General features: G+C 52.9%; 2 protein-coding genes and 1 long non-coding RNA gene across 4 annotated transcripts; 2 read left to right on the top strand and 1 right to left on the bottom strand.

Moving 5' to 3' along the window:
- Positions 1–687: 687 nt before the first annotated feature.
- LOC134413724 (cysteine/serine-rich nuclear protein 2-like) lies at positions 688–10,512 on the top strand. Its single transcript, XM_063147756.1, has 4 exons — positions 688–1,291; positions 2,526–2,788; positions 5,892–6,188; positions 8,187–10,512. The coding sequence occupies exons 1-4, from the start codon at positions 820–822 to the stop codon at positions 8,868–8,870; spliced, it is 1,716 nt and encodes a 571-aa protein (XP_063003826.1). The 5' UTR covers positions 688–819; the 3' UTR covers positions 8,871–10,512.
- On the bottom strand, positions 10,384–10,837 carry LOC134413725 (uncharacterized). The gene is made up of 3 exons (XR_010026579.1): positions 10,680–10,837; positions 10,563–10,600; positions 10,384–10,441 (listed from the first exon to the last, which is right to left on the bottom strand). It is a non-coding gene; the product is annotated as an uncharacterized LOC134413725 (long non-coding RNA).
- A 1,584-nt stretch (positions 10,838–12,421) lies between these two features.
- Positions 12,422–14,461, top strand: LOC134413726 (DNA-directed RNA polymerase II subunit rpb1-like). Of its 2 annotated transcripts, none has more exons than XM_063147758.1 (2): positions 12,422–12,677; positions 13,147–14,461. In XM_063147758.1, exons 1-2 carry the CDS (start codon positions 12,456–12,458, stop codon positions 13,900–13,902), a joined length of 978 nt encoding a protein of 325 aa, XP_063003828.1. In that variant the 5' UTR covers positions 12,422–12,455; the 3' UTR covers positions 13,903–14,461. The 2 variants fall into 2 exon arrangements, with proteins under 2 accessions (XP_063003828.1, XP_063003827.1); XM_063147757.1 differs by having other exon boundaries at positions 12,422–12,822; positions 12,938–14,461.
- The last annotated feature ends 13,348 nt before the right edge of the window (positions 14,462–27,809 follow it).

Raw genomic sequence — 27,809 nt, 5'->3', positions numbered from 1 at the left:
AATATTTGTGTGGAGATCTTTAGCGGATTTTAGGGGGTGATCAGGATATTCCAGGGGTGAATCTGGCAGTGCCTCTTGAAAAAACCCAACAAAAATCAGTTTGTCTTTGGTTTGGGGTGAATTCCATCCCAAATCAATCCCGAGTGGAAAAGCTGGGGTGAGTGTTTGTGTAGAGATCCCGGGTGGAAAAGCTGGGATGGAGCAAGCTGGGCTGAATGTTTCTGTGGAGATCTTTAGGGGTTTTTAAGTGGTGATTGGGATGTTCTAGGGGTGAATCTGGCAGTGCCTTTCCAAAAAAAAAAAAAAAAAAAAAAAAACCAACAAAAATCAATTTTCCTTTAGTTTTGAGTGAATTCCATCCCAAATCAATCCCAAGTGGAAAAGCTGGGATGGATGAACCTGGGGTGAAATGTTTGTGTGGACATCCTGGGTGGAAAAGCTGGGATGGAGCAAACTGGGGTGAGTGTTTGTGTGGAGAAGCTGGGGTGAGTGTTTGTGTGGAGAAGCTGGGGTGAGTGTGTGGAGAAGCTGGGGTGAGTGTGTGGAGAAGCTGGGGTGAATGTTTGTGTGGAAAAGCTGGGGTGAATATTTGTGTGGAGAAGCTGGGGTGAGTGTTTGTGTGGAGAAGCTGGGGTGAGTGTATGTGTGGAGAAGCTGGGGTGAACGTTTGTGTGGAAAAGCTGGGGTGAGTGTTTGTGTGGAAAAGCTGGGGTGAATGTTTGTGTGGAAAAGCTGGGGTGAATGTTTGTGTGGAAAAGCTGGGGTGAATGTTTGTGTGGAAAAGCTGGGGTGAGTGTTTGTGTGGAAAAGCTGGGGTGAATGTTTGTGTGGAGAAGCTGGAGTGAATGTGTGTGGACATCCCACTCATGGGCTGGCACGGGGAGGGAGCTCCCGTGGGCCCGGCGATTCTCCGGGATGGGCAGAGCAGAACCCTCGGAGAACCCCGAGCATCTCCTGCCCATCCCGAGCCAGAAGCACTCACGAAACACAAACACCAGGGCTGGCCCCGCAGCTCCGGCTGGGACCGGGGGATTTACCCGGGGATCAGCCCGGGCTCTGACCCACCGTGTCCCGCCGCTCTCCGCAGGCCGCTCCGGGCCCGTCCGCTCCCGCCGGGCTCTCCATGCGAGCCGAGCCCCGATGGCCGCGGTCCCGAGCGCCGCGATCAAGCGCAAACAGGAGGATGCGGGACCGGGATCAGGATCGGGATCGGTCGCCTCGGACGACGAGATCGCCACGAGCGACAGCGGCGACAGCTGCGACAGCGGCGGCAGCACCGGCAGCGCCGCCCGTGAGCCGGGGCCGGCTGTGGGCGGGGTTCCGGGAGAATTTTTCATTTATTTTTGGGAATTCTGTTTTTTTTTTTTTTTTTTTTTTTTTTTTTTTTTTTTTTTTTAATGGGTTTCGGGAATTTGGGTGGTGTGGGGGATTTTTTGGGGAGTGTTAGGGAATGGTGTGGAATGTATTGGAATTGTGGGGGAATCTCGTAGCAATTTTTGGGTGGAGAACTTTTGGGTTTTCAGTTTTACAAAATAGTAGTTTTGGCTTTGGGGATTTTGTAATTGGATTTGGGTATTTTTAATTTTGGGGAGTTTGGGGATTTTTAATTTCAGGGAATTTGGGGTTTTTATTTTTTTTTTAATTTGGTGATTTTTTTTTTTTTTTTTAATTTCTGATGAATCTTTAGAATTTGAGGGACAACCCTGAGATTTTTTTTTATATTTCAGGGAAATTCAGAGGAATTTTTTTACTTTTTGGGGGCTTGGGGGAATTTCTTGGATTTTTTGAAAGTTTGGGGGATTGGGGCATTCATGGAGAATTATTTGGGTAGTTCATGGCACTTGAATTTCCTTTGAAAACTGGGAAACTTCGGAGAAGTTGAGAAAGGATTTTGGGGGAACCTGGAGGAGAATTCTGACCATTTGCAGGAGGGAATTACGGGATAATTTTAAATTACGGAGGGAAAATGGGTGAATTTTGTGTAATTTTGGGTGTGTTTTCATTGTGGCCCCTCTGTGCCCGCAGCCCCGTCCATCCTGCGGCACTTTGCCCACCATGAATTTCCTTTGAATTTTGGGAAATTTCAGAGGTGCTGGGGAGGGATTTTGAGGGAGTTTTGATGGGGTGAGTTTGTAGGGAACCTGGAGGTGAATTTTGAGCATTTGCAGGGAGGAGTGAAGGAGAAACAAAGGGGACTTTTGAATTTTGGAGGCAAATAGAGGAAAAATGGGTGAATTTTGTGTAATTTTGGGGGTGGTTTTTTGCTGCCCCTCTCTGTGCCCACAGCCCTGTCCATCCTGCGGCACTTTGCCCAGCACGAATTTCCTTTGAATTTTGGGACATTTTAGAGGTGCTGGGGAGGGATTTTGAGGGAGTTTTGATAGGGTGAGTTTGTAGGGAACCTGGAGTGGATTTCTGACCATTTGCATTGGGGTATTATGGGGTAATTTTAAATGTTGGAGGGAAATGGGTGAATTTTGTGTAACTTTGGGTGTGTTTTCATTGTGGCCCCTCTGTGCCCGCAGCCCCGTCCATCCTGCGGCGCTCCCGGGCGCGCCGGGGCGGGAAGCGCGTGCGCTTTGCCCAGGTCACCGTTTATTACTTTGCCCGGCGCCAGGGCTTCACCTGCGTGCCCAGCGCCGGGGGCAGCTCCCTGGGCATGGCCCCGCGGCACCACCGTGCCCGCAGGTACAGCCTCAGCCAGTTCGCTCACCTGCGCCAGGTGAGCCACCGGCAGCACCTGCGGCAGCACCTGCGGCGGGAGAAACTGCGCGCCAGGAGGAGAGAGGTGAGAGGGACTGGGAGGGAAGGGGGGGATACCTGGGGAGGGAGGAAGGGGGATCCAGGTGGGAAATACTTGGGGAGAGAGTGGGATGCAGCTGGGGAATCCCTGGGGAGGGAGGGGGAATTCAGGTGGGGAACAGCTGGGAGAGAAGGGGAATCCGGGTGGGAAATACTTGGAGAAGGAGGGCAGAACCCAAGTGGGAAATACGTGGGGAGGGCGGGGGATCCAGGTGGGGAATACTTGGGGAGGGAAGGCAGAATCCAGGTGGGGGAATACCTGGAGATGGAGGGCAGCATCCAGGTTCGAAATAGCTGGAGGAGGAGGGCAGAATCCAGGTGGGGAATAGCTGGAATGGGAGGGGGGAATCCAGGTGGGGAATACCTGGAGAGGGAAGGGGGGGATGGAATCCAGGTGGGGAATACTTGGAGAAGGAGGGTGGAATACAGGTGAGAAATAGCTGGAGAGGGAGGGGGGGAATCCAGGTGAGAAATACCTATGGAGGGAGGGGGAAGCTAGGTGGGGAATACCTGGGGAGGGAAGGTGGAATACAGGTGAGAAATACCTGGGGAGGAAGGGAGAAGGGAATCCAAGTGGGAAATACGTGGGGAGGGCGGGGGATCCAGGTGGGGAATACCTGGAGATGGAGGGCAGCATCCAGGTTCGAAATAGCTGGAGGAGGAGGGCAGAATCCAGGTGGGGAATACCTGGGGAGGGAGGGCAGAATCCAGGTGGGGAATAGCTGGAAAGGGAGGGGGGAATCCAGGTGGGGAATACCCGGAGATGGAGGGCAGCATCCAGGTGGGAAATAGCTGGAAAGGGAGGGGGGAATCCAGGTGGGGAATACCTGGAGGGGGAAGGGGGGGATGGAATCCAGGTGGGGAATACTTGGAGAAGGAGGGTGGAATACAGGTGAGAAATAGCTGGAGAGGGAGGGAGGGAGGGGGGGAATCCAGGTGAGAAATACCTATGGAGGGAGGGGGAATCCAGGTGGGAAATACATGGGGAGGGAGGGCAGAATGCAGGTGGGAAATAGCTGGAAAGGGAGGGGGGAATCCAGGTGGGAAATACTTGGAGAAGGAGGATGGAATACAGGTGAGAAATAGCTGGAGAGGGAGGGAGAGGGAATCTAGGTGGGAGATACCTGGAGAGGGAGGGGAATCCAGGTGGTGAATACCTGGAGATGGAGGGCAGAATCCAGGTGGGGAATAGATGGAAAGGGAGGGGGGAATCCAGGTGGGAGATACCTGGAGAGGGAGGGGGAATCCAGGTGGGAATTAGCTGGAGAAGGAGGGCAGAATGCAGGTGGGAAATGGCTGGAGGGGCAGCAGTCGGGGACCCAGGTGGAGAACACCTGGAGGGGATTTGGGGTGACAGAGGGTGTCTGGGTGGAGAATACCCGGGGAGGGAGAGCAGAATCCAGGTGGGGAATAGCTGGATGGGTTTGGTGGTGGGCAGGTGGGAAAGCCCTTGGGGGAGGGAAGTGAAAAATGCCTGGGTGAGGTTGGAAGAGGGGCAAACTGGGGGGAGTCCAGGTGGGAAACACTTTGGGGGGATCTTAGGAGGTACAGGGGAAAATCAGTGTGGGAAACACCTGGGTGGCACCTGGGGGTGATCAGGGGTTCTGGGGTCAATCTGGCAGTGCCTTTCTGAAAAAAATCCAACAGAAAAAACACTTTTCCTTTGGGTTGGGGTGAATTCCATTCCGAATCAATCCCAAAATCCCGTTTTTGGGTGAAAACTAAAGCTTTTCCTTTGGTTTTGGGTGAATCTGGCAGTGCCTTTCTGAAAAACCCCAACAGAAAAATCACTTTTCCTTTGGGTGGGCAAGCCCTGGGAGGGACAAGGCTCAGTTTGGGTGGAGGGAAGGACACCTGGCCAGGTGACCCCTGTGGTCCCTCACCCCCACATGTGTCCCTCTGTCAGCATCCAGGAACACAAAATTAGAGAATCATTATAGGTTGATTGATGATGATTAATTATGATTATGGATTATGATTATGCAGCACCTGCAGTACTTTTATTGAGGAGCTCTGGGTGTCAGGGGTACAGACCCAAATCTGACCCACCATGGTTTCAAGCTGAACATGTTTTATATTCTATAATTATATAATTTACATATTAATTATTAAACTTAGATTATTCTGTTGTATACATTGATTTCATCCAAGCATGGATTTCTTGTGATCCCCTCAAACCCCTGACATAGTTTCTCATGATTCTTCTTACAATTAAACAATAATTATACCTAATAATTATTTATAATACACTGATTACCCAGGTGCAGTTTCACCTGATCCAGCAAACACAAGGCCTAACATTTCCTAGGGCCCACCTTTAACATTTCCCAGGGTTTACCAAGCTTTAATTCCTTTCTAACTCCCCAGATTTTCTATTTTGGGGAGTTTTGGTGGGGTGATTTTGTAGGGAACCTGGAGGGGAATTCTGAGCATTTGCAGGGACGAAAATTTAAAATTATGGGATGATTTTAAATTTTGTAGGGAAATAGAAGGAAAATGGGTGAATTTAATGTCGTTTTGGGGGTGATTTTCTGCTGACCTGTGCTGTGCCTGCAGCCCCATCCATCCCAGGTCCAGGTCACCCTCTATTACTTTGCCCAGCATGAATTTCCTTTGAATTCTGGGGAATTTTAGAGAAACTGGGGAGGGATTTTAGGAGAGTTTTGATGGGGTGAGTTTGGAGGGAACCTGGAGGGGAATTCTGAGTATTTGCAGGGGGGAATTACAGGGTAATTTTAAATTTTGGAGTAAAATAGAGGGGAAAATAGGTGAATTTAATGTAATTTTGAGGATGGTTTTGTGCTGACTCCCACTGTGCCCACAGCCCTGTCAATCCTGCAGTGCTTTGCCCAGCATGAATTTCCTTTGATTTTTAGGAAATTTTTTAGGAACTGGGGAGTGATTTTGTGGGAGTTTTGACAGGATGAGTTCAGAAGGAAATCCTGAGCATTTGCAGGGGAGAATCACAGGGTAATAACGGGGATTTTAGATTTTGGAGGAAAACAGAGGGGAAAATGGGTAAATCAATGTAATTTTGGGGGTGGTTTCGTGCTGACCCCGCTCAGATTTTCAACCCTTCTCCCTCCCAGCTGACCCAGAACGGGACGGTGCCGTCGGCCGAGGCCGCGGGGCTGACCCTGGCGGACGTGTCAGACGACGACCTGGACGTGGGGCAGGTGGAGGTGGGCGATTATTTCTACCTGCAGCCGCTGCCCACCAAGCGGCGCCGGGCGCTGCTGCGCGCCTCGGGTGTGCGCAGGATCGACGCCGAGGAGCGCCAGGAGCTGCGGGCGCTGCGCCTGTCCCGGGAGCAGTGCGGGTGCCACTGCCGCCTCACCTGCGAGCCGCGCACCTGTGCCTGCAGCCAGGCGGGCATCCAGTGCCAGGTGAGGCTGGGCAGGGGGCCAGGTGGGCATCCAGTGCCAGGTGAAACATGGGGGGGTCAGGCTGGTCATTGTGTGCCAGGGGAGGGCATCCAGTGCCAGGTGAGACATGGGAGGGGTCTGGGTGGTCATTGTGTGCCAGGGGAGGGCATCCAGTCCCAGGAGCAGTGCGGGTGCCACTGCCGCCTCACCTGCGAGCCGCGCACCTGCGCCTGCAGCCAGGCGGGCATCCAGTGCCAGGTGAGGCTGGGCAGGGGGCCAGGCGGGCATCCAGTGCCAGGTGAGACACACAGAGGGGCCAGGCTGGTCATTGTGTGCCAGGTGATGGCATCCAGTGCCAGGTGAGACATGGGAGGGGTCTGGGGTGGTCATTGTGTGCCAGGTGATGGCATCCAGTGCCAGGGGAGGGCATCCAGTCCCGGGAGCAGTGTGGGTGCCACTGCTGCCTCCCCTGTGAGCCGTGCACCTGTGCCTGCAGCCAGGTGGGCATCCAGTGCCAGGTGAGGCTGGGCAGGGGTCAGGCTGGTCATTGTGTGCCAGGTGAGGGCATCCAGTGCCAGGAGCAGTGCGGGTGCCACTGCCACCTCACCTGCGAGCCGCGCACCTGTGCCTGCAGCCAGGTGGGCATCCAGTGCCAGGTGAGGCTGGGCAGGGGGCCAGGTGGGCATCCAGTGCCAGGTGAGGCTGGGGAGGGGGCCAGGTGGTCATCCAGTGCCAGGTGGGACACACAGAGGGGGTCAGGCTGGTCATTGTGTGCCAGGGGAGGGCATCCAGTGCCAGGGGAGGGCATCCAGTCCCAGGAGCAGTGCGGGTGCCACTGCCACCTCACCTGCGAGCCGCGCACCTGTGCCTGCAGCCAGGCGGGCATCCAGTGCCAGCTGAGGCTGGGGAGGGGGCCAGGTGGGTATCCAGTGCCAGGTGAGGCTGGGGAGGGGTCTGGCTGGTCATTGTGTGCCAGGTGATGGCATCCAGTGCCAGGTTAGACCTGGGAGGGGGTTGGGGTGGTCCTTGTGTGCCTCCTGAGGAGTGGGGAGAGCCAGGTGAGGGCACCCAGTGCCAGGTGAGCTGGGGCACCTGGGGTCCAACAGGTGCTGGAGAGCTCTGGTTCCTCCAGGAGCAGCTCCAGGTGTGTTTGGGCCATACCTGGAATGCATCAACTCCTCCCCACCCCAAATTCCTGCTGTCCAGGTGGGATTCAGGCTCTGGGGGAATGGAGGGTGGAATCCAGATGGGATCCTGTGGGATCCTGCACCTGTTCACATCCTCCCAATGGAGACACCTGGCTGGGATAAAACCCCACCATGATGTTTGGCGTGGGATTTGGACCCCGGAGGGCCCCTGCAGGGTCTCACCTGTCCCCGTCCCCAGGTGGATCACACCTTGTTCCCCTGTGGCTGCTCCTGGGATGTTTGGGGTGGGATTTGGACCCTGCAGGGTCTCACCTCTCCCTGTCCCCAGGTGGATCACACCTTGTTCCCCTGCGGCTGCTCTAGGGATGTTTGGGGTGGGATTTAGGGTGGAAGGGCTCCTGCAGGGTCTCACCCATCATTGGGGTGGGATTTGGACCCTGCAGGGTCTCACCTCTCCCTGTCCCCAGATGGATTGCACGTCATTCCTGTGCTCCTCCCATGCTCCTGGGATGTTTGGGGTGGGGTCAGGCTGGCAGGGTCCCTGCAGGCTCTCACCTGTTGCTGTCCCCATCCTCAGGTGGATCATACGTCGTTCCCATGCGGCTGCTCTAGGGATGTTTGGGGTGGGATTTAGGGTGGAAGGGCTCCTGCAGGGTCTCACCCATTACTGGGGTGGGATTTGGACCCTGCAGGCTCTCACCTGTCCCTGTCGTTGTCCCCAGGTGGATCGCACGTCATTCCCGTGCGGCCCCACCAGGATGTTTGGGGTGGGGTCAGGCTGGCAGGGTCCCTGCAGGCTCTCACCCGTCACTGGGGTGGGATTTGGACCCTGCAGGCTCTCACCTGTCCCTGTCGTTGTCCCCATCCCCAGGTGGATCGCACCTCGTTCCCCTGCGGCTGCTCGCGGGACGGCTGTGGGAACGTGGCCGGGCGCATCGAGTTCAACCCGCTGCGGGTGCGCACGCACTTCCTGCACACGCTGATGAAGCTGGAGCTGGAGAGCCGGCGCCAGGGCGAGGAGGAGGAGGAGGAGGGAGCTGCGGGCCCCAGCTGGCCGCCCCCCCAGCCCCCCGAGACTCAGGACTTCCAGGAGTACCTGGCCGAGAACGAGCGGGCGGTGCTGCACCTGCAGACGGCCGAGGAGCTGGAGAGGCTGAAGGCTGAGGAAGACTCCGGAAGCGGCTCTGGGGCAGAGGGGGGCGGGCTCTGCGTGCTGGGGGAGCCCCTGGATGACGCCTGGCAGGTGAAGGCTGCCCCGTGCCCCGGGCTCGGCTCCGCCCTCCTCATCCCCGCGCAGTTCCCGCTGGAGCCCCCTGTGCTGTGCTACCCCCAGGGCCAGGTGGGCTCCCAGCCCTACCTGCCCGATGCCCCTGGGCTCTTGTGCCAGCTGGAGCCACGGGCACCTGCCAAGGGGGGCAGTGGGCACGTGGAGCATCCGGCTCCGGCCTCCAGCCCCCCCGGGAAGGAGCTGGGGGTCCCACCTGTCCCTGCGAGCAAGGAAGGAGCGCCCCAAAACCTCCCAGAGCACCTGGAGCAGCCCCACCTGCCCATATGAGTGGCCTCAGGCCCTGTGGCTCCATTATTTATTCCATGGATTGATTATTTAATTGGTGGGGGCTGCTCTGGACAGAGGATTCACCTGGCCCAGGGCCAGGAGTCCTTCTCTCACCTGGTTGGGGTCTCCAGGACTCACCTGAGCTGCAGCCTCTGGGATCCTTCCTGTTGTCCATCCCACCTGGCAGAGCTCACCTGTGCCAGGACTCACCTGAGCTGGAGCCTCCTGGATCCCACAGCAGCTCTGTCCCCCCTGGCTGCCTCCACCTTCCGTGTTTTTAAGGGAAAATCCATTTTTCCCTAATTGCTGTTTGTTTAATGAATGTCTCACCTGGGCCACCTCATGCAGGTGATGCTCCCACTCACCTGCAGCTGGGAAACACCTGGAACTGGCACAAGAGACCCAAGGCTGGAGTCCCCAAACCCACCTGGAAATTCTGGGGGGTTGAACCAACTTCACCTCCTCGTTGGCTCCTCCATCACCTGGAACTGCTCATCTGTACCTGTGGGAACCTTCTGGAACGTTCATTCCCTGCGGGGAGGTGCCTCCAGCAGCTGCTGAGGGGTTGGAGCTGCCCCTGCAGGGGCCAGATTTGGGATGTGAGGGTGCAGGAGTGTCCCTGTCCCTACCTGTGATCCTGGCCTGCTGCAGGTGAGCTCTGGGTGTCCAGGTGCTCCTGGAGCAGTTCCAGCAGGACCAGAGCCCTGCAGGTGTGCCCAGGTGTGCCATGGATGCAGTGGCACCTGCCTGACCCCTGAGCTCTCAGCTGGCTCCTGCCCATCCCAGGTGAGCTCCAGCCATCCATCCATGCAGGTGACCTCACCTGGCTGTGTTTCCCAAAGAACTGTTCCTGCCCTCAGGATCCATCCCATGGTGCCAGCAGAGCCCTGCAGGTGTGCCCAGGTGTGCAGCTCCTGCAGGTGTGCCCAGGTGTGCAGCTCCTGCTGTTCCTGAATTCCCAGAGCACCTGCAACTCCCTCCTCAGGTGCTCCTGCTCACCTGTGCTCCCTCTGGCTCCAGGCATCTCCCCTGGCATCAAACTGGTCAGACTGGGATGGATTCAGGTTCTCCAGGTGTGGATTCCCCTGACTCACCTGGGCCTTCCAGCCCTTCCTTGGGCTGGGATTCATGGGACACCCTCCAGACCGTCCTGGGATCTGTCTTGGGGTGAAACTTCCCATTTCTGGGGCTTTTCCCTCTTTCATGGCTTCAGCCAGGTGAGATCAACCTGGGGAGGGGCAGGAGAGGGAAATTGGGACGTGGGGTGGGGCTGCCTGCTCTGCTGGCTCTGCCCTGGGGATTGGCTCACCTGGACGCTCCTGGATTCTGGGATCTGCTCACCTGCTTGGGACTGTGCCCCAAAACTGCATTCTGCTCACCTGGACCCTGCAGACTGCAGGATCTGCTCACCTGGACCCTGCAGACTGTGGGATCTGCTCACCTGGACCCTGCAGACTGCGGGATCTGCTCACCTGGACCTGCTCATGTTGTGGGATCTGCTCACCTGGATTTACTCACTTGAGCACTCCCTGGACCTGCTCACCTGGATCTGTGTCCCTGGATCTGCTCACCTTATGGGACCTGCTCACCTGAACCTGCTCATGTTATGGGACCTCCTCACCTGGATCTGCTCACCTGAGCACTCCCAGGACCCGCTCACCTTTTGGGACATGTGCCCCTGGATCTGCTCACCTGGACCTCCTCACCTTGTGGGACCTGCTCACCTGGACCTGCTCACCTGGACCCTACAGACTGTGGGACCTGCTCACCTGGACCTGCTCACACCTTGTGGGACCTGCTCACCTGGACCCTACAGACTGTGGGACCTCCTCATCTGGATCTGCTCACCTGAGCACTCCCAGGACCTGCTCATCTTGTGGGACCTGCTCACCTGGACCTGCTCACACCTTGTGGGATCTGTGCCTCTGGACCTGCTCACCTGGATCTGCTCACCTTGTGGGACCTGCTAACCTGAGCACTCCCAGGACCTTCTCACCTTGTGGGACCTGTGTGCCTGGACCTGCTCACCTTGTAGGACCTGTTCACCAGGACCTGCTCACTTTGTGGGACTTGTGGCCCTGGACCTGCTCACCAGGACCTGCTCACCTGTACCTGCTCACCTTGTGGGCCCTGTGCCCCCAGGCCGTGCCCACCTGGACTCTCCAGACCCCCAAACCCCCCAACCCAGCTGCTGCCCCCCCCCCCAATTCTTCTCCTGAATTTTTGGTTTCCCCATCGGCTTCTCCAGCAGATTTCCCACTCTGGGCTCTGCCCCTCACCAGCTTTGGGGGTCCCCTGGTGCTCCTGGGGGTCACCTGTGCCCCGTGGGGGGGTTTTAGGGGGCTCAGAGTGGGGTTTCAGGGGTTGTGAGGGCATTGAGGGGGATTTTTTGGACTTGAAAGAGGTTCAGAGGGGTTTTTATGGGATTTAGGGGTTCAGGAGCGTTTAAAAAGGGGTTTAAGGGGGCTCAGAGTGGGGTTTTGGGGGTGTACAGGGGGTTCAGGGAGGTTCAAATGGGGTTTTTAGGGGTTATGGGGCCATTGAGGCGATTTTTGGGGTTGAAAGGGGTTTTCATGGGTTTTAGGGGTTCAGAGGGGTTTTTATGGTTTTTAGGGGTTCAGAGGGGTTTAAGGAGCTTTAAAGGGAGTTTGAGGGGGTTTAAGGGGGCTCAGAGTGGGGTTTTAGGGCTCTACAGGGGGTTCAGGGAGGTTCAAAATGGGGTTTTAGGGGTTTTGAGCTAATTTAGGGTTTTTTGGGGGGGCTTGAAAGGGGTTCAGAGGGGTTTTTATGGGATTTAGGGGTTCAGGAGCATTTAAAAAGGGATTTAAGGGGGCTCAGAGGGGTTTTTAGGGGTGTACAGGGAGGTTTAAAGTGGGGTTATGGGAGCATTGAGGGTTTTTTGGGGGTTGAAAGGGGTTTAGAGGGGTTTTTATGGGATTTAGGGGTTCAGAGAGGTTTAAGGGGGGCTAAAGGGGGTTCAGTTGGATCCAAAGGGGTTTATAAAGAGAGTTAAAGGGGTTTTTAGCAGATCAAGGGGGTTCAGAGGGGTTTAAGGAGCTTTAAAAGGAATTTGGGGGAGATTCAGGGGAGTTCAGTGGGGTTTGAGGGCGTCAAGGGGATTTTTTAGGCTTTTGAAGGGAGGTTTAAGATGGGGGTTAAGAAGGGTTTTAGGGGGTTCAGAGGAGTCTAAAAGGGCTCAGATGGGGTTTGAGTTGGTTTATTTAGGGGCTCAAAGGGGATTTAAGGGGGTTTAAAAGGGAATTCAGGGGCCTTGAATGGGTTCAGAGGGGTTGAGGTTGTTGAGGGGGGTTCACAGGAGGGTCTGTAAGGGGTTAAAAAGGGGGTTCAGAGGGGGGTTCAGGCAGGGGGTTTCATGGTGTGGAGAGGCTTTTTAGGGTTTCAGAGGAGATTTCAGGGGTTTGGCAGAGCCAGAGGGGTTTAAGGGGTCCCAGCGGTTCTTTTGGGGGGCTCAGAGGGGGTTCAGAACATCTCAAGGGCACTTAGGGGGCATTGAGGGGTTCAGGGGGGTTCCAAAGGGTTTGGGGGAGCCCAGAGGGGCTGCAGGGGGGTCAGAGGGGGTTTGGGATGGGGAGAGGCCTCAGTGACCCCCAAACCCCCCCGGGAGCCCAAATGGAGGTGCCCAAATCCCACAGGAACGGCCCCAAATCCCCTGAGAGGGGCAGGGGACCCCAAACCCTGCCCTGGACCTCCCGAGCTGGGGCTCCCCAAACCATGGAAATCCCACATTTATCCCATTGCACCCCAAACCCCCCAGAATTCCCACGTTTATCCCATTGCACCCCAAACCTCAGAATTCCCAGATTTATCCCAAACCACACCAGAATTTCTGGATTTATCCCATTGCACCCCAAACCTCCCAGAATTCCCACATTTATCCCATTGCACCCCAAACCTCCCAGAATTCCCACATTTATCCCATTGCACCCCAAACCTCAGAATCCCAGATTTATCCCATTGCACCCCAAACCACACCAGAATTCCCACATTTATCCCATTGCACCCCAAACCACACCAGAATTCCAGATTTATCCCATTGCACCCCAAACTCCCCAGAATTCCCACATTTATCCCATTGCACCCCAAACCTCAGAATTCCAGATTTATCCCATTGCACCCCAAACCCTCAGAATTCCTAGATTTATCCCAAACCACACCAGAATTTCTGGATTTATCCCATTTCAACCCAAACCATGGAATCCTGGATTTATCCTATTGCACCCCAGAATTCCCAGATTTATCCCATTGCACCCCAAACCCCCCAGAATTCCCAGATTTCACTCCAGAATTCCCAGATTTCACCCCAGAATTCACAGATTTCACCCCAGAATCCCCAGATTTATTCAGTTTCCCCCCAGAATTCCCAGATTTCTCCCATTGCACCCCAGAATTCTCAGATTTCACTCCAGAATTCCCAGATTTCTCCCATTTCACCCCAGAATTCCCAGATTTCACCCCAGAATTCCCAGATTTCACTCCAGAATTCCCAGATTTCTCCCATTTCACCCCAGAATTCCCAGATTTCTCCCATTGCACCCCAGAATTCCCAGATTTCACTCCAGAATTCCCAGATTTCCCCCATTGCACCCCAGAATTCCCAGATTTCACTCCAGAATTCCCAGATTTCTCCCATTTCACCCCAGAATCCCCAGATTTCCCCCATTTCACCCCAGAATTCTCAGATTTCACTCCAGAATTCCTGGATTTCTCCCATTTCACCCTAGTATTCCCAGATTTCACCCCAGAATTCCCAGATTTCTCCCATTTCACCCCAGAATCCCCAGATTTCCCCCATTTCACCCCAGAATTCCCGGATTTCACTCCAGAATTCCCAGATTTATCCAGTTTCACCCCAGAATCCCCAGGTTTCACCCCAGAATTCCCAGATTTCTCCCATTTCACCCCAGAATTCCCAGATTTCTCCCATTTCACCCCAGAATTTCCACATTTCCCCCATTTTCCCAAACCCCTGGGCTCAGGGGCGGTTTTCCCCTTTTCCCCTGGTTGGATTTGATCCAGTCTGGCTTCCATGGATCTGCCCCTGCTGGTGCTACTGCCCCCCAAAACCCCTGGGGACCCCCCAAACCTCCCCCCAGGGTGCCCAAAGCAGCTTCAGAACTTTTCATCTCATTTTGATCTCTTTCTTTATTTTTTATTCCCCCTTTTTCTACTTCTTTTTTTTACTCCTTTAATTTTTAATTCTGTTTTCCTTCCTTTTTAAATTTTAATTTTTTTAAAATTTTGTTTTTATTTCCTTTCTCTGTTTTTATTACCTTTTTATTTCTGTATTAAATTTTTACTTGCACTTCTTTCTTTTTTTAATTCAATTTATTTCCTTTTTGATTTCCCTTTTAACTTCCTTTATTTTTTTTCCTTTCCTTTCTTCTATTCCATTTTAATTTCATTTTTTTGGTTTTTTAATTTCCATTTTAACTCCACATTTAATGCCACCAAGTGAATCCAAAGCTTCTCCCCACTATTATTCATTTTTTCCTGCTTTTCTGCAGTTTCCCGGGACGATGCTGTATTTAAAGAGAATATTTAAGTGGAAAAATAAAAAGTGGTTAAACTTGGCTTGGAGTTGTGGCTTAAACAGGGGAAAATTAATAAAATTTGGGTTAAACCACTGAAAACTGGGCTAAAGAGAACAAAAATTGGGTTAAATAATGAAATTTGGGTTAAATGCTCTGGGATTTGGGTGAGGTTCACTGAGTTTGGGTTAAATTTACAGAATTTGGGTAAAATCCCAACCTTGCCCTTGGGTTCCTTCAGACCCTGGGATTGGACTCGGTCCTGAAGGGTTTGGGGTCACCTGGGAGCCCTGGACCAGGCTGGGCCCCATCCCATCGTTCCCATCATTCCCATTGTTCCCATCATTCCCATCGTTCCCATCATCCCATTATCCCATCATCCCATTATCCCATTATTCCATTATCCCATCCCATTGTTTCCATCATTCCCATTGTTCCCATCATCCCATTATCCCATCATCCCATTATCCCATCCCATGGGCCCCATCCCATCATTCCCATCATCCCATTATCCCATCCCCTTATCCCATTATCCCATCCCATCGTTCCCATCATTCCCATTGTTCCCATCATCCCATTATCCCATCATCCCATCCCATGGGCCCCATCCCATCGTTCCCATCATCCCATTATCCCATTATCCCATCCCATCGTTCCCATCATTCCCATTGTTCCCATCATTCCCATCGTTCCCATCATCCCATTATCCCATCATCCCATTATCCCATCCCATGGGCCCCATCCCATTGTTCCCATCATTCCCATCGTTCCCATCATCCCATTATCCCATCATCCCATTATCCCATCCCATGGGCCCCATCCCATCATTCCCATCATCCCATTATCCCATCCCCTTATCCCATTATCCCATCCCATCATTCCCATCATCCCATTATCCCATTATCCCATCCCATCGTTCCCATCATCCCATCATTCCCAAACCCTTATCCCATTATCCCATCCCATTATCCCATCCCATCGTTCCCATCATCCCATCATTCCCAAACCCTTATCCCATTATCCCATCCCATTATCCCATCCCATCGTTCCCATCATCCCATCGTCCCATCCCATCATCCCATCATTTCCATCCCACCCCATCCCATTATCCCAACCCATCGTTCCCATCATTCCCATCGTTCCCATCATCCCATTATCCCATCCCATGGGTCCCATCCCATCATCCCATCCCATTATCCCATCCCATCGTTCCAATCATCCCATCATTCCCATCCCCTTATCCCATTATCCCATCCCATTATCCCATCCCATCGTTCCCATCATCCCATCATTCCCATCGTTCCCATCATCCCCTTATCCCATCCCCTGGGCCCCATCCCATCGTTCCCATCATCCCATCATTCCCAAACCCTTATCCCATTATCCCATCCCATCGTTCCCATCATTCCCATCGTTCCCATCATCCCATTATCCCATCCCTGTTGCCTTCTAGATCAAGGCAGGCGACCTGGTTCTGAGGTACAGCTCGACAGCCCACTCTCTCCAGGGCCGTTCGGGCCAATGACATACGCAGACACCAATGTGGTGGACGGTCAAATGGCGTTTATTATTTCTTCTCATGGAGTCTTATAGTCTTAGGGGTCTCTACGTCAAAAAGGGGTTTGTCTTCCTTACCTATGGTTAGTAGGGAACGGAAAAGTACTGGGTAAGGAGTAAAGAGTTGCTGACTTTACAGTTAGTGGGGCAGCACTCCTATTGTTAGTGGGGCCACGTTCCTATTGTTAGTTTATTATCTATGAGTAACTGAGGGTATTATCTACAGGAAACAGAGGGTCCTGGCTTTCCGTGACATCGCGACAATCTTCCGCAGCGCATCTTCCCTAGCTACCACAACAGGGCTTCCTGGTTTAAAAAATCCTAGCCCTAGGCCTAAGCTTAGCACTTACCCTAGGAAGGTAAATCAGCCTGGTGTTAGGCTTCTTTCCAAGGAAAAAGCCTTGAAAGCAGCCATGTTGTGGCACTTTTGTACTCACGTTTGGATGCCTTTCACAGCTCCAGTGTGCCTGGAGGTCTGGGCTTCCTGATTTTAAAAATCCTATCCCTAGGCTGAACCCCAACACTAAGGCGAGAAAGGCAAATCAGCCATGAATTAGGGATGTTCCCAAGGAAAAAGCTGTGGAGGCAGGCATGTTGTGGTACTTTTGCGCTCTTCTTGGGTAGTCCTTCGCAGCTGCTGTGTTCTTGGAACTCAGGGCTTTCTGGTTAAAAAACCCTAACCCTAGGAGAAACTCTAACCCTAACCCTAGGAAGGAAAATCAGCCTATGGTTCAGGATGGTCTCATGGAAATAGCAGCAGAGGCAGCCAAGTTGTGTCACTTTTGCACTCCCCTTGGGATGCCTTGAACAGCTGCAGTGTGCCTGGAGCACAGGGCTTCCTGCTTTTCAAAGTCCTAAGCCTAAGCCTAACAGTAACCCTAGCAAGGTAAATCGGCCGGGTATTATGGTTCTTCCTAAGGAAAAAGCCGTGAAAGCAGCCATGTTGTGGCACTTCTGCGCTCCCTTTGGGATGCCTTTGGCAGCTGCAGTAAGCCTGGAACTCAGGGCTTCCTGTTTGAAAAAATCCTAGCCCTAGGCTGAACCCTAACCCTAACCCTAGGCAGATAAATCAGCCTAGGTATAGGGATGGTGCCAAGGAAAAAGCTGTGAAAGCAGCCATGTTGTTGCACTTTTGTACTCCCCTTGGGATGCCTTTCACAGCTGCCGTGTGCCTGGAGCTCAGAGCTTGCTGGTTTAAAAACTCTACACCTAGGCGTAACCCTAACCCTAACACTGGTCATTTAAATCAGCCTGGGTTTAGGAATTATCCCAAGGAAAAAGCTGCGGAGACAGCCATGTTGTGGCACTTTTGTGCTCCCCTTGGGATGCCTTTCACACCTGCAGTGTGCTTGGAGCACAGGACTTCCTGGTTTAAAAAACCACAACTTTAGCCCTAACTGGAGGCTTCTAAATCAGCCTTCGTTTCGGGATGGTCCCAAGGAAAAAGCTGTGGACAAAGCCAAGTTGTGGCACATTTGCTTTCCCCTTGGGATGCCTTTGGCAGCTGCAGTGCCCCTGGAACTCAGGGCTTCCTGTTTTAAAAAATCCTATCCCTAGGCTGAACCCTAACCCTAACCCTAGGCAGATAAATCAGCCTAGGTATAGGGATGGTGCCAAGGCAAAAAGCGCTGGAGGGAGCATGTTGAGGCAATTTTTGGCTGCCCTTGGGAAGCCTTTCGCAGCTGCACTGGGTCTGGAGCTCAGGGTTTACTGATTGAAAAACCCTATCCCTTGGCGTGACCATAGCTGCACCTGGAGGCAAGTAAATCAGCCTAGGGTCCCTGATGGTCCCAAGGAAAAAGCGCTGGAGGCAGCCATGTTGTGGCACTTTTGCGCTCCCTTTTGGATGCCTTTCACAGCTCCAGTGTGCCTGGAGGTCTGGGCTACCTGATTTTAAAAATCCTAGCCCTAGGCTGAACCCCAACCCTAAGACGAGAAAGGCAAATCAGCCATGAATTAGGGATGTTCCCAAGGAAAAAGCTGTGGAGGCAGACATGTTGTGGTACTTTTGCGCTCCTCTTGGGTAGTCCTTCGCAGCTGCTGTGTTCTTGGAACTCAGGGTTTCTGGTTAAAAAAACCCTAACCCTAGGCGTAACTCTAACCCTAACCCTAGGAAGGAAAATCAGCCTATGGTTCGGGATGGTCTCATGGAAATAGCAGCAGAGGCAGCCAAGTTGTGTCACTTTTCCACTCCCCTTGGGAAGCCTTGAACAGCTGCAGTGTGCCTGGAGCACAGGGCTTCCTGGTTTTCAAAGTCCTAAGCCTAAGCCTAACAGTAACCCTAGGAAGGTAAATCAGCCGGGTATTAGGGTTCTTCCAAAGGAAAAACCATGAAAGCAGCCATGTTGTTGCACTTTTGTACTCCCCTTGGGATGCCTTTCACAGCTGCCGTGTGCCTGGAGCTCAGAGCTTGCTGGTTTAAAAACTCTACACCTAGGCGTAACCCTAACCCTAACACTGGTCATTTAAATCAGCCTGGGTTTAGGAATTATCCCAAGGAAAAAGCTGCGGAGACAGCCATGTTGTGGCACTTTTGTGCTCCCCTTGGGATGCCTTTCACACCTGCAGTGTGCTTGGAGCACAGGACTTCCTGGTTTAAAAAACCACAACTTTAGCCCTAACTGGAGGCTTCTAAATCAGCCTTCGTTTCGGGATGGTCCCAAGGAAAAAGCTGTGGACAAAGCCAAGTTGTGGCACATTTGCTTTCCCCTTGGGATGCCTTTGGCAGCTGCAGTGCCCCTGGAACTCAGGGCTTCCTGTTTTAAAAAATCCTATCCCTAGGCTGAACCCTAACCCTAACCCTAGGCAGATAAATCAGCCTAGGTATAGGGATGGTGCCAAGGCAAAAAGCGCTGGAGGGAGCATGTTGAGGCAATTTTTGGCTGCCCTTGGGAAGCCTTTCGCAGCTGCACTGGATCTGGAGCTCAGGGTTTACTGATTGAAAAACCCTATCCCTTGGCGTGACCATAGTTGCAACTGGAGGCAAGTAAATCAGCCTAGGGTCCATGATGGTCCCAAGGAAAAAGCGCTGGAGGCAGCCATGGTGTGGCACTTTTGCACTCCCTTTTGGATGCCTTTCACAGCTCCAGTGTGCCTGGAGGTCTGGGCTTCCTGATTTTACAAATCCTAGCCCTAGGCCTAACCCCAACCCTAAGATAAAAAAGGCAAATCAGCCCGGAATTAGGGATGTCCCCAAGGAAAAAGCTGTGGAGGCAGGCATGTTGTGGCACTTTTGCGCTCCTCTTGGGTAGTCCTTCGCAGCTGCTGTGTTCTTGGAACTCAGGGCTTTCTGGTTAAAAAACCCTAACCCTAGGCATAACTCTAACCCTAACCCTAGGAAGGAAAATCAGCCTATGGTTCGGGATGCTCTCATGGAAATAGCAGCAGAGGCAGCCAAGTTGTGTCACTTTTGCACTCCCCTTGGGATGCCTTGAACAGCTGCAGTGTGCCTGGATCACAGGGCTTCCTGGTTTTCAAAGTCCTAAGCCTAAGCCTAACAGTAACCCTAGCAAGGTAAATCGGCCGGGTATTAGGGTTCTTCCTAAGGAAAAAGCCGTGAAAGCAGCCATGTTGTGGCACTTCTGCACTCCCTTTGGGATGCCTTTGGCAGCTGCAGTAAGCCTGGAACTCAGGGCTTCCTGGTTAAAAAAATCCTAGCCCTAGGCTGAACCCTAACCCTAACCCTAGGCAGATAAATCAGCCTAGGTATAGGGATGGTGCCAAGGAAAAAGTTGTGAAAGCTGCCATGTTGTTGAACTTTTGTACTCTTCCTGGGATGACTTTCAAAGCTGCCGTGTGCCTGGAGCTCAGAGTTTGCTGGTTTAAAAAGCTCTACCCCTAGGCGTAACCCTAACCCTAACCCTAACACTGGTCATTTAAATCAGCCTGGGTTTAGGAATTATCCCAAGGAAAAAGCTGTGGAGACAGCCATGTTGTGGCACTTTTGCGCTCCCCTTGGGATGCCTTTCACAGTTGCAGTGTGCCTGGAGCACAGGGCTTCCTGTTTTAAAAAACCCTATCCCTAGGCGTAACTCTAACCCTAACCCTAGGAAGGAAAATCAGCCTATGGTTCGGGATGGTCTCATGGAAATAGCAGCAGAGGCAGCCAAGTTGTGTCACTTTTCCACTTCCCTTGGGATGCCTTGAACATCTGAAGTGTGCCTGCTGCACAGGGCTTCCTGGTTTAAAAAATCCTAGCCTTAGGCCTAAGCCTAACAGTAACCATAGGAAGGTAAATCAGCCTGGTGTTAGGCTTCTTCCCAAGGAAAAAGCCGTGAAAGCAGCCATATTGTGGCACTTTTGTACTCACTTTTGGCTGCCTTTAACAGCTCTAGTGTGCCTGGAGGTCTGGGCTTCCTGATTTTAAAAATCCTAGCCCTAGGCCTAACCCCAACCCTAAGACGAGAAAGGCAAATCAGCCAGGAATTAGGGATGTTCCCAAGGAAAAAGCTGTGGAGGCAGGCATGTTGTGGTACTTTTGCGCTCCTCTTGGGTAGTCCTTCGCAGCTGCTGTGTTCTTGGAACACAGGGCTTTCTGGTTAAAAAAACCCTAACCCTAGGCGTAACTCTAACCCTAACCCTAGGAAGGAAAATCAGCCTATGGTTCGGGATGCTCTCATGAGAATAGCAGCAGAGGCAGCCAAGTTGTGTCACTTTTGCACTCCCCTTGGGATGCCTTGAAAAGCTGCAGTGTGCCTGGAGCACAGGGCTTCCTGCTTTTCAAAGTCCTAGGCCTAAGCCTAACAGTAACTCTAGGAAGGTAAATCAGCCGGGTATTAGGGTTCTTCCTAAGGAAAAAGCCGTAAAAGCAGCCATGTTGTGGCACTTCTGCGCTCCCTTTGGGATGCCTTTGGCAGCTGCAGTAAGCCTGGAACTCAGGGCTTCCTGTTTGAAAAAATCCTATCCCTAAGCTGAACCCTAACCCTAACCCTAGGCAGATAAATCAGCCTAGGTATAGGGATGTTCCCAAGGCAAAAAGCGCTGGAGGGAGCATGTTGAGGCAATTTTTGGCTGCCCTTGGGAAGCCTTTCGCATCTGCACTGGGTCTGGAGCTCAGGGTTTACTGATTTAAAAACCCTATTCCTTGGCGTGACCATAGATACAACTGGAGGCAAGTAATCCAGCCTAGGGTCCATGATGGTCCCAAGGGAAAAGCGCTGGAGGAAGGCATGTTGTGGCACTTTTGCGCTCCTCTTGGGTAGTCCTACGCAGCTGCTGTGTTCTTGGAACTCAGGGCTTTCTGGTTAAAAAAACCCTAACCCTAGGCGAAACTCTAACCCTAACCCTAGGAAGGAAAATCAGCCTATGGTTCGGGATGGACTCATGTAAATAGCAGCAGAGGCAGCCAAGTTGTGTCACTTTTGCACTCCCCTTGGGATGCCTTGAACAGCTGCAGTGTGCCTGGAGCACAGGGCTTCCTGGTTTTCAAAGTCCTAGGCCTAAGCCTAACAGTAACCCTAGGAAGGTAAATCAGCCGGGTATTATGGTTCTTCCTAAGGAAAAAGCCGTGAAAGCAGCCATGTTGTGGCACTTCTGCGCTCCCTTTGGGATGCCTTTGGCAGCTGCAGTAAGCCTGGAACTCAGGGCTTCCTGGTTAAAAAAATCCTATCCCTAGGCTGAACCCTAACCCTAGGCAGATAAATCAGCCTAGGTATAGGGATGGTGCCAAGGAAAAAGCTGTGAAAGCTGCCATGTTGTTGCACTTTTGTACTCCCCTTGGGATGCCTTTCACAGCTGCCGTGTGCCTGGAGCTCAGGGCTTCCTGGTTTAAAAAACCATGTCCCTAGCTGGGACTGGAGGCAGGTAATTCAGCCTAGGCTTAGCAATGGTGCCAATGAAAACGTGTGGAGGCAGCCATTTTCTGGCACTTTTGTGCTCCCCTTGGTTTGCCTTTTGCAGCTGCCGTGTGCCTGGAGCTCAGAGCTTGCTGGTTTAAAAAGCTCTACACCTAGGAGTAACCCTAAACCTAACCCTAACACTGGTCATTTAAATCAGCCTGGGTTTAGGAATTATCCCAAGGAAAAAGCTGTGGAGACAGCCATGTTGTGGCACATTTGCTTTCCCCTTGGGATGCCTTTCACAGCTGCAGTGTGCTTGGAGCACAGGGCTTCCTGGTTTAAAAAACCACAACTTTAGCCCTAACTGGAGACTTCTAAATCAGCCTTCGTTTCGGGATTTCAATGAGCAAAGCATAAAATATTTTTTCTAAATATCTGAACAAGACAAGCGACTGGGAATAATTTAAATTTTCAATTTTTCTGTCGTTAATTCGACAGACTTCAAAAGTTAATTCAAAGTGAATATAGTTTATTGAAAACAATGCAAAGTTAACTGCTTTTTCCTGTTTTCTATTCCTCTCTGTAGATTGATATCAGCAATGGCACTTGATATTAGCCCCCAACACCTTCTAATGCATTCTGAGTAGATTTGAAAACCAAGATCCTTCATGGCTGACAATCAATAATATATTGTCATCACACTCTCCCCACCATTTCCCTCATAAAACCACTGGCACTCCTATGGATCAGGAATGGTGTGGCCAGCAGGAGCAGGGCAGGGATTCTTCCCCTGTACTCAGCACTTCTTGGGGAGCACGTCGAGTGCTGTGTTCAGTTCTGGGTGCCCCAATTTAGGAAGGCCATGGAGGGGCTGGAGCATGTCCAGAGAAGAGCAACAAGTCAGGTGAGGGGTCGGGAGCACAAGTCCTGTGAGGAGTGGCTGAGGGAGCTGGGATTGTTTATCCTGGAGAAGAGGAGGCTCAGGGGAGACAAGGTGGTGTCGGCACAGGTTGGACTTGATGATCTCCAAGGTCTTTTCCAACTTTCCTGATTCTGGGATTCTGTGAAAGCACCCTTGGAGCAGTTGCAGGATGAGCCCTGGGCCTCCTCTGCAGAAGCTCCAGCAGCCCAGGTCCCTCAGCTTCTCCTGCCAGTCTCAAAAGCCCATCCTGTCAGTCCTGCAGAGCCTCTGCAGCTCCTCCTCACTGCCCAGAACAGGGAGCCCCAGAGCCAGACACAGCAGCCCAGATGTGCCCCCCTGGCCTGGGGTGCCTCTGGCAAGGGAGCAGCACCAGGCAATGCAGGAGCCTGAAGACAATTCCTGCACCACTTGTAGGATGATCCTGCTCCCCAAGGGACGTTCCCATGGTGCCAAGTCAGGAACTGCAATGGGGAGTGGGGCCAGAGAGGAAAGGGCAACCAGGGATGGGCTGTTTGCAGGGGAGGGAACAGGAGTGGGCAATGGGAAGACATTTGTATCAGGAAGAGGAAAGCAAAGGTGGAGCCAAGGAAATGCTCAGGGCAGTTTGGGGGTGGCTGCCAGGCAGCCCTGGCTCTGAGCAACAGCGTCTGCAGTGGGACAGGAAACTCCCAGCTGATGAGATCAAACTTTCTGGCTGACTGCAGAGGCCAGGCCGAAGCTGAGTGGTTTCCCTGGTGTCCCCAAGCCCTTGCTGGCCCCAGGGGCTGATGGCATTTGTGCTCCCTCAGGTTCATGTCCCCACACCAACAGCATGGGGGTGCTCCCCCTGCTCTGTGCATTGCAAACAGGGGCTGCTGAGGCAGTGCTGCCGTGTCTGTGCCTGCAAGGATGGGGCACCTGTGTGAGCTGGGGAGAGGCCAGGGCTGCAGAAGGGGGCATGTTGTTGGCAGCTCCATGAGGACGCTCTGGGACGCTGCCCTGGGCTGTGCAGCGCACTGGGGATGGATCAGCCCCTGCTCTGCTGCTCCTTCCCATCTGCCCCAGGGCCCTTGCAGAGCCCCAGCCATGCTGTTTGCCCCCAGCCTGCCCACGGCCAGCCTGGAGCTGCTCACGGGGCTTTTCTGTGCTGAGCATTGGCCTGGGCGTGTTCTTGAGAGAGCCTGGGCAAGGAGCCTGGAGCCCCCCGGCCCTGGCCTGAGGCGTCAGCGCTGCCCCAGCAGTGCCCATGGCCTGTCCCTGCTGCAGCCCCAGCGCTGCCACCCCCAGGGCTGTGCCCGGCCCCGAGAGCACTCAGGCCCTACAGCAACACCAGGGCCACCAGGGCAGCGGGGCAGGGCCACGGCAGCAGCACTGACAACACCAAGTGCTGCTGCTGCTGGGCACAGCTGCTGGGCCAGCCCTGATCTGCCCCAGCTCTGCGCACAGACATTGCTGCTGCAGCTCCAGAGAAGGCAACTAAAGGGGGATCTCTGGTGAAAACTTTGCTGGGAGATCCTTTCCTTCCTTTAAAGCCACCAGGGGACTAGCCCCTCATTGACACAGTCTGTGGCCGTGGGGAAGGTGGAGAGAAACAAAGTCAGAAATGGTACAATGACATTTCTTTGTGGACAATATTAACAAATAAAACAGGGGACAAAAGACCCCCCAATGAAAGCAAAAAGAAGTATCATAGAATTTTTTTTATTAGAAGTGGTTGGAAGAAATTGGCCAGCAGTTTAATGTCCCTGAAAGCATCCAGTCATCACTCTCCTCACTGCAGCCTTGAGCTCCTGGTTCCTCAGGCTGTAGATGAGGGGGTTCGGGGCTGGAGGCATCACGGAGTACAGAACTGTCACTGCCAAATTCAGGTGTGGGGAGGAGATGGAGGGGGGCTTCAGGTAGAAAAACATTGCAGTGCTGAGGAACATAGACCACAGCTAAGTGAGGGAGGAAGGTGGAAAAGGCTTTGTGCTGTCCCTGCTCAGAGGGGATCCTCAGCACAGCCCTGAAGATCTGCATATAGGAGAAAACCGTGAACACAAAACAGCGAAATTCAAAACAGGAACTAACAGCAAGAAGCCTCAGTTCCCTGAGATAGGATTTGGAGCAGGAGAGCTTGAGGATCTGAGGGATTTCACAGAAGATTTGACCCAGGGCATTGCCCTGGCACAGGGGCAGGGAAAATGTATTGGCTGTGTGCATCAGTGAATAGAGAAAGGCACTGGCCAAGGCAGCTGCTGGCATGTGGGCACAAGCTCTGCTGCCCAGGAGGGTCCCGTAGTGCAGGGGTTTGCAGATGGACACGTATCGGTCATAGCTTATGATGGTCAGGAAAAAATACTCTGTATTCGTGCAGAAAACAAAAAAAAAGGAGCTGAGCAGCACATCCCTGGTGTCCCAGAGGGAATTGTGCATGGCTTTGGGGACAGTGGTGCAGATGGAGCCCAGGTCAGTGAGGGCCAGGTTGAGCAGGAAGAAGAACATGGGCGTGTGCAGGTGGTGGCCGCAGGCTACGGCGTTGATGACGAGGCCGTTGCCCAGGAGGGCAGCCAGGGAGATGCCCAGCAAGAGGCAGAAGTGCAGGAGCTGCAGCTGCCGGGTGTCTGCCAATGCCAGCAGGAAGAAGTGCCTGATGGAGCTGCTGTTGGACATTTGCTGGGGCTGCACATGGGGACCTGTTCATGGACAAAGGACAGTGAAAGGTTAGGAGAAACTTCTTCCAGCAAAATCAAAGCTACTTCCCAAGGACCTTTCTCCTGTAACCCTCTGACACCCTTTTGATTTTTGAGCAGATTTTCCTTCTGCTCGAAGTGGGGAGCCCTGGCTGGTGCTGGCTTAGTGGGATTTGACGTTCAGGGCAACTACAGACAGGTTTTTTTAATTCCGCCTTGCTCTGCAGATGGGGGAGGAGGACAGAGACCTGTTCTTGTGTTCCGCTTTGAAATCCTGTTAATACAGAAGGCCCTGTCAGCATCTGCACCCTCACTGCCCGAGAGCAGGTATGGTAAAGTCTGTTTAAATCCTCTAGAGTTTTTACAGCTCTTCTTCCCCCTCTCTGTCTATTTTCAGATGTCAGAAACTCTCAGCATTTCTGCTGCCCTCAGGGAGAACAGAGTGAGTTCTCTGAGAAAAGGTGGTGAGTGGAGACTTAGGGGAGGCGGTCTTTCTCCCTGTCCTGTTCCAATGGCTTTCTCCATTCTCAGACAGAGGATGATAACTCTCCCATGTTTACTTTAAAAACCATCCCAACACTGCTGAGAGCAGATAGATCTCCCACAGTCCACCAAATGTTCATCCTCTTCTCAAGATGTCAGCCCCACATTTGTACCCAAGGACACACAGGGCTCATTTCACCAACCCAACATCATTTTCCCATCCTAGAACTTCTGTGCCTCACCCTGAAGCTTTCAGATAACACAGACATGCTCTAGGACAGGTTTGCATCCTGGATTGAGGCTCTCAGCTTGGACTGAAATCTCAGGGAGATTTCAAGTGTCCTTATGATGGCATTGGATGAAGGGAGATGCAGCTCCTTTCCTGGCTGCACTGACAGCATTGCCCAGAGCCGGGCACTGGGGACAGCATCACCCTGAGCCAGCTGTGCCCCCTCCAGAGCCCCCAGTGCTGGGCAGCTGCTCCCAGCCCTGTGCTCTACAGAGGGAACTGGGCCCAGGGCTGCAGAGCTGCCCCACGGCTCTGCTGCAGCTCTGCCTGCACAGGAGGGGCTGCAGACTTTGGAGCCCCGGCCCTGAGGGCAGAGGCTTGGCTGGGGCAGAGGAGGGAGGGGGCTTGTTCAGAGGGAGGGGTGGCACTGGAGAGGATCCTGTGGACATCTCTAAACTCTCCCTGCCACAGCATTTCTGAGATTTATTTTCCCTCATTGCCTGATCTTCTCTCTGCTTCCTGGAGATTTTCCTCCTCCAAGGTGTTTCCCTGTGCCTTATCTCTCCCTGCCAGAACTCACAGACCCCAAATCTCTGTGCACTCTCCTTGGCCTGACAGAACCCTGCCTGTGTGCAGGGCACAGGCTGGGGGCAGGTTCTGTTTGCAGCTGGGAGAAAGGACAGCTCAGCCTGAGCCTGATGGGTCCAGCAAAGGTGATGCTGGTGCTGTCCATGGGCAGAGTGGCTGAAAGCACATTAGGGATCTCCTGTGAACGTATTGATCACTAAAAGTAACAGTTTCAGATGTCTCAGACCCTTGTCAAAATTAATAATAATAATAATTATTAAGCAACCTTTAATATCTATCCCCCCCTCCCTGCCATTCTACTATAGTGGGAAACGGAACACAAAATCTTTGATTTCCGTCTGCCTCATGGAACCAAGGAGACCGTTGTGCAACTCAGGGGCCCTATGGATGCAAGGACCAGTACGCAAACACTGGGGCCCATAGAAACAAGGAGCCATTGTGACACAGCGGGGCTGCATAGAGTCAAGGGAACCCTGTGACTCTGTTGGGGCTCATGAAACAAGCCATTGTGACATTGCAAGACCTCATGGAATCAAGGAGAATACTGTGGCAGTCAGGAGACTCACGAAATCAAAGGGAATATGGAACAGGTCTGCCTGGTTTGGCTTCCTGAGGGCTGTCTGACAGGTCCCACTGAATCTGACATGTCAAGGGCCACTTCCCATCTGACTGTGAAACACTGGCGCTCCTTGCTTTCCTTCCTATGGAAAAGAACTGTTTTCTTGTCTAATCTCCCATGGCTGAAATTAGGATTCCACCTCCAAAATTCCCTATATCCAAGGATTTCTCCCAAACAAAATCTGCCCATACAGTCAAATCTGTCTAGCCTCGGCTTCTGGTGACTGTCTCTCATGTGCCCCAGGGCTCGGTTGTTTTCTTCCTATGGAGACCACTTTGACACTGTGGGGTGTTGTGGAGCCAAAGGGCATTGTTACACTGTAGGAACTTGTGGAACCAAGGGGATTATTGTGACACTGTGGGTACCATGGATCCAAGGGGCCCTTGTGCTATTGTGGGGTCTTGAGGAATCATGGAGACCATTGTGACACTTTGGGGTCTTCTGAAATGCAGGGGATATTGTGACCCTGCAGAGTACCATGGATCCTAGGGACCATTGTGACACTGTGGGGCCTCATGGAACCAAGGACATGATTGTGACTCTGTTGAGCCACATGGTCCCAAG

The sequence above is a fragment of the Melospiza melodia genome, unplaced genomic scaffold (genome assembly GCF_035770615.1).
Source record: "Melospiza melodia melodia isolate bMelMel2 unplaced genomic scaffold, bMelMel2.pri scaffold_48, whole genome shotgun sequence".
NCBI lineage: Eukaryota > Metazoa > Chordata > Aves > Passeriformes > Passerellidae > Melospiza > Melospiza melodia.
The sequence above is the reverse complement of the archived record's forward strand: the minus strand, read 5'-3'. Positions and strand labels throughout refer to the sequence as shown.